Source organism: Garra rufa, chromosome 14 (genome assembly GCF_049309525.1).
Source record: "Garra rufa chromosome 14, GarRuf1.0, whole genome shotgun sequence".
In the NCBI taxonomy this organism is placed as follows: Eukaryota; Metazoa; Chordata; class Actinopteri; order Cypriniformes; family Cyprinidae; genus Garra; species Garra rufa.
The window spans coordinates 5,471,432-5,478,369 of NC_133374.1; the positions used below are offsets into that span (position 1 = coordinate 5,471,432).

General features: G+C 28.0%; 1 protein-coding gene across 1 annotated transcript in view; it reads right to left on the reverse strand.

Moving 5' to 3' along the window:
• LOC141285263 (metabotropic glutamate receptor 5-like) overlaps positions 1-6,938 on the reverse strand; it is an 18,767-nt gene that overhangs the window by 10,902 nt on the left and 927 nt on the right. The window contains exons 2-3 of the mRNA XM_073818298.1: positions 5,278-5,359; positions 1,803-2,069 (exon numbers count right to left, since the gene is read on the reverse strand). Of these exons, the coding sequence (XP_073674399.1) occupies positions 1,803-2,069; positions 5,278-5,359 (349 nt within the window). The remainder of the gene's footprint in view (positions 1-1,802; positions 2,070-5,277; positions 5,360-6,938) is intronic.

Genomic DNA, 6,938 nt, shown 5'->3' on the forward strand with positions numbered 1-6,938 from the left:
ACACACACATTGAAAAGACCAATTTCTTTTTAAAAAAGCAAGAAACTTAGAATTAAAATATAAAATATAACTATCATATACTATAATATACTTAAATTGACCAGAAAGTCTTAATAATAGTAAAAAAAATGCATTATATACTAAAAAGTTTTTTTCATCATATTTATATATATTTATATGAATCTAATTATATATATATATATAAATAACAGCAGAAAAATTATTTTAAAAAAGCAAGAAGATTATATATTAATATAAAATATCAAAATAGAAATATAAAAAATACTATGATATAATATATAAAATATAATATAATAAAAAAATATTTTTTTACAATAAATGACAAAAAAGGATTACTTATTGTAAAGACCATATACTTAATTCAAAAACAAATTAAATAATTCTTAATTATTAGCAAATAATAATTAAAAACAAAAGCAAGCAAATTTAATATTATTCTAAAAAATATTGTTTAGACCATATATTTAATATAAAAAATACATTGAAAACTAATAAAAAACAAAAGCAAGCAAATTTAATATTAATTCATTTTTCCCTCAATAACAAAAACGTTTGGACAAAGTAAAATGGTTACTTATTATAAAGACCATATACTTAATTGAAAAAAATAAAAAATAAAAAACACTATTAAAATAAACAAATTAATAATTAATAAAAAACGAAAGCAAATATTTAATATTATTCTTAAATTTAATCTTAAAAATATTATTATTATTATTATTATTATTATTATTATTATTATTATTATTATTACTATATTTTATTAATTTATCCAAAACGAATTAAACTAAAATACAAATTAAATTAATAATAACAACGCATTTAATGAAACAAACCACATATAAAATAAACAACATATTATTTAAATATATTATTCAAAATTATTTAAATATAATAAAAATAATCACAAATCAAATAAATAAGAAACATATTAAAAATAAAATAAATAAACAATATAACAATATTATGAATAATAATTTCGAAAACATTTTGTGGAGAAAAAAAATATTAGATAGATTAGATAGATAGATAGATAGATAGATAGATAGATAGATAGATAGATAGATAGATAGATAGATAGATAGATAGATAGATAGATAGATAGATAGATAGATAGATAGATAGACAGATAGATAGACATTAAACAATATATATTATTAATAAACAATATATATTATTAATAAGAATTTCAGAAATTATAGACATATTATTTTGTTTAAAAAAATATCAAATTAATATTCTTATTATTCATTTTTAATACAAGTAGATACTGTACTTTAAAAAGTTAAACGTTTGAGTCACATTTCAAGTATTAGACTGTGTGTTTGCTATTATGTACTGCACTTGAAAGTCTTGTTTCACATCAATTTCCAATTTCATTCAGAAGTGTCTGATCCCCTCGACTCGCTCTGAAAATTCAGTTTTGAACTGACATTAAAATAGTATCTCTGTCCAAACTGTTGCTTTCTGTCTGTCTGTCTGTCTGCTTGCGCAGCTTTTGATTCCCGTTTCAGAAGGAAACTCTGGTTGTTCTTTTCTTTTGTCTTTGTTTTTCTTTTTTGAGTTTCTTTGAACTGGAGCTGGAGCTCAGATGAATGGAGCCAATGAAAGACAGTAAGACTAATGGAAGGTGTGATATCTGAACAGAAAGTCTGGATGAAAGAACGCAATCATGGGTTTCTGTCTGCGAGAGACAGGGTTGGCTGCTCTTCTTCTCGTCATTGTGGGAGCACATGAGGACACAAACGGACACATTTGAGTGCTTTAATATGGTAACTTACTGCCACAGGTGCGGTTGAATTTGTTGTTCTCCTGCGGGTGTCCCTTCAGCCGGCAGTGGAAGCGGTGCTGCCAGAACTCAGGGAACCAGGGGTTTCTGGGGTTGTTTTCGGGACGTAGTTTCAGGTAATAATCGTCAAACCACTTCACGTCTGCGGACTGGAGCTTTATGGTGATCCCGCCGGCCGCCTCGCGCACGTAGCCGTCTGTGACGTCGTAACGGTCCGCCCAGCCGTCACTGCCAATGAGAAAATGAATAAGTGTGCAAACTCATTTACTACTTTGTGTAGTCAGAAAAACCTATCCAAGATGACATAAAAAAATATCAAATATTGATTATCGTATATACATGTGTATACAGATAAACAAAAATAAAAGAAATATTAACAAATATAATAATGAACCCAATGGCTAATTAAAAATAGATAAATAAGTGATATAAAATATAATAATATTACTAATAATAATTTCTAAAATGAATTAAAATATAATAAAAATGAATCAAATAATTTTGATAATAATATAAATATTTCATTTAAAAATATATAAAATTAATTTCATTATAATTTTTTAATATAAACATTTAAACATTTAAATATATTATCCAAAACTAATTAAAATAAAATATAAATAATTACAAGTCAAATAAAAAATATTTTACAAAAATAAAATATAATACAATTATTAATAATAATTTCAATAATAAAAATATAGACATATTTTGTTTCAAATATTTTAAATAAATGTTATTATACATTTTTAAATATAAACTTTTATATATATTATTTATACATATTATCCAAAACCAACATAATAAAAAACAATATAGAAAAAACAACATAAATAAACATAAATAACATTAATAATAATAATAATTTCAACAATAACTGACATCATTTTTAAAATCTATATTTAAAAAGGATGTTATTATTAATTTTTAAATAATTTTAATAAACATTTTATATAATTTAAATGTTTATTGTTCAAAACTTATTAAAACAAAATACCAAAAAAAATAATAATATAAAATTTAAATAAATAAATAATAATATAAAATAAACAATATAAAATATAACAATATTAATAATAATAATTTCAATAATAATATATCAAATTGTATTAATAATAATCAAATGAATTATATCAAAATAAAATAAATTAACAATATAAAATATAATATTAGTATAGAAATTTAATATATATTGTAATATACAGATAAAATCCCAAACTAATTAAAATAGAATAAAAAATAAATAATAATTGTAATATAATAAAAATAAAATAATTAAACAATACAAAATATTCCAAAAATAATTAAAATAGAATAAAATAATTACAAATCAAATAAATAATACTAATACTAATAATATAGTAAAAATAAATTAACAATATAAAATATTATATTTATAACAATTTCTATGCTTAAGACAGCATCACATGCATACTTCACAACAAATCCAATTTCAGTGGGAAACATCTATCCATCATGACAGAGAGAGAAAAATGTTGATTATCAGTGGATTAAACAATTAAAATCCATTTCACTGACTCCAAAATGAATGAACATAAAATAAAAAATGATTACAAATGAAATGAATGCTATAATAAAACTAAATAAATACACTCATATAATAATAATCAACAAATGAAAAAAAAATAAAAAATAATAATCATTTCTATACTTATTAGCAACATGATGTTCACATGAAGTGCTGCTCCAAACCCATCTCTTCTGAGGTTATATAATGCATTATAAGGTGGTTCCCTATGCAGACAGCAGACAGCAAGGCCATGTTTTGGAACAGAGCCTATGTGTGTGTGTGTGTAAGATTTTGGCAGCATCAGGCTGAAACATTGGGTTCAGCGACGTGAAGCCTTCCCAAACCGCACACTGACTGATACATTTGGACAAATTAAATAGTTTTGATACAAAGTAGATACAAATTGCCAATTAAATGAACACCCGCACACAAATGACTCATTATTTTTCTCTGCCTGCGCTGCCAGTTTCCCCAGTAACCATGACAACTAGAGGCATATTTTTAAAAGACTGATAATTGTTCATGTGAGAATCTCACATGCATCTGTATGTAAGTGTATATGTGTGTGTGAGACTGAATCATGCAGATCAGACGCCACTGAATCATTTCTGCTATGACATGCACTTTTAAAACTACAGTTGACTTTTATGAGTTCATGCTATAAATAAAATGTCAAAGTTGCACACATTTAATAATTAAAAGTTTATGCGTGTATGATTTTGTAGTCAAATCCTAATGACACTAACAACAAAAATATAATTATAACTTTAAAAATAAGCTCATTAAAATAAAATTTAAATAACATAAAATTAGGACAACATTTTTAAATCAAATAAATAATAATAATATAAATATACATTTAAAATAAATAATCTAAAATAGAATATATATATATAATATTACATTTAAAATATTATACAAAACTAATTAAAAAACAGTTATATTACAAAGGAATCTAATAAATTAATTAAAATTAAATTAATAAAAAATAATTTCATTAATATTAATTAAGACATATTACTTTGTTTTAAAATATTTAAAATAAATTGTGCTACTATTAATTTTTATATAAAATTACACACACATACACACACACATCTCAAATAAATAATATAAAAAAATAAACAATATAAAATAATAATAATATTTTAATACATTTTAAAATTATTAATAATTGTAAAAATAAATAAAGACACATATTATGTTGATTGAATAATATGAATAATTTTACTACATTTTTACATTATAATAATAATAATACAGACACATATCAAATTAATTTAGTTATATATTTAAATATATATTATAAATATATATATATATATATAATTAAAATATAAAGTTGAACTTATCCAAAACTAATACAAATAATAATAACAACAACAATAATAATATAAAACTCAAATAAATTAACAATATAAAATCTAATAATATTAAAAATAATAATTTAAATAATAATAGACATAATATTTTGTATGCAAATATATAAATTCACATCCTAATAAGCATCGGAACTGAAATGGAACATTTAGTTTTTCTTCAATTTGTAATGTTCTTTTTAGGCAGCATCTCCAGCACCAAACAAATAGATAGGCAGCTCACTAGGGTTTCCAACAGAGCTTGTGTGCGAATGTGTGTGTGTTTGCTAACTCAATTACATCGTTGCCGACAGGTCAGCTGCAGAAATCAACCCGGGGTTAAACTTAATACAAAACACAGACATCAAATCACGTCGCTTCACAACACACACTTCAGTCGGGACGGAGGAGGACCGTCACCTCAGTAATGAAACTAGTGCAAACGAGCGCACACTCACACTCACACACACACACACACACACACACACACACACACACAGTCAGGGTGCAGATGGCATGAATGTGGGCAAACTCATCTGACACCCTGTGTGCTTGTGTGGAGGAACTGATGACCTCACAGCTGGCTGCGACGTGATTGGCTGAGACTGTAGCCATGGCGACAGCATTGGAGTAGGCGCTTATGGGGGATTCCGAGGAACTCTAGTGAAAACGATACACTGTGTGTTTGTGGGTTGAAGGATCACAGTAATGTTGCATTACAGTATAATTGCTCATTATAGTCAGCTGGAAATAGGGAGAGGGAACAATGTCCGGAAATGACACAGGCTTCTCCCAAAAGATAATAAGATGATGTACAAGAGGCATCATTGTCAGAAAAAATATTTCTCAACTTTTAATTACATTTGAACAAAAAGTGGCATGTCCAAAATTATTTATACTCTTTGAAAACTGTCACAGTCTATGGGGAAATCCAAAGTTCTATACCATTCCAAATAGTCCAAGCTGTTCTAAAGCATCCTAATTACCCTGATTCACTGGGAACAGCTGTTTTAATCAACTCAACAGGTGAAAAACAAAAACTCTCTGCTGTTGGTTTGTGGACAGTCATGGCTAAGACAAAGGAGCTAATTGAGGACCTGCGGCTGCGCATTGTGGCTGCCCACAAGTCAGGAAAGGGCTATAAGACCATATCTAAATGTTTTGATCTAAATGTTTTCTAGTGGCTACAGTGCAAAGTATTATTAAAAAATACAAGACGTTCCGCACTGTGAAAAATCTCAGAGGACGTGGTCAGAAGCCAAAAGTGACACCTGTGCTGGCCAGAAGGATAGTGAGAGAGGTAAAAAAGAATCCAAGGATCAACACCAAGGCCATCCTGATGAATCTGGGCTCTGCTGGTGGCAACATCTCAAGACAGACAGTCCAACAGACACTGCACACCACTGGGTTCCAAGGACTCAGACCAAGGTGGACACCGTTTCACCAGATAAGGCACACAAAAGCCCGGTTGGCCTTTGCAAATGCTCATCTGGTCTTCTGTTTTATGGTCAGATGAAACAAAAATTTAATTGTTTGGCCACAATGATGTAGCCTTCATTCGGCTTAAAAAAGGAGAAGTCTTCAACCCTAAGAACACCATCCCCACTGTCAAACATGGTGGTGGGAACCTAATGTTTTGGGGGTGTTTTTCAGCCGGTGGACCAGGGAACCTAATCACAGTAAACAGCACCATGAAAAAGGAGCAATACATCAAAATTCTCAACAACAACATCAGGCAGTCTGCAGAGAAACTTGGTCTTGGGCACCAGTGGACATTTCAACATGACAACAACCCAAAACACACAGCAAAAGTGGTGAAGAAATGGTTAGCAGACAAAAACATTAACGTTTTGCAGTGGCCCAGCCAGAGTCCTGACTTAAATCCAATTGAGAATCTGTGGAGGGAGCTAAAGATCAGGGTGATGGCAATGAGACCCTCCAACCTGAAAGACTTGGAGCTCATCGCTAAAGATGAATGGGCAAAAATACCAGTGGAGACATGCAAAAAGCTGGTCAGCAATTATAGGAAGCGTTTGATTGCTGTAATAGCCAATAAAGGCTTTTCTATTGATTATTGAGAAGGGTATGAATAATTTTGGACATGCCACTTTTTGTTCAAATGTAAATAAGAGATGAGTAATATTTTTTTTCCACAATGATGCCACTTGTACATCGTCTTATTATCTTCTGGGAGACGTCTGTGTCATTTCTAATAAAAAAAAAAAAAAAAAACTTGCTG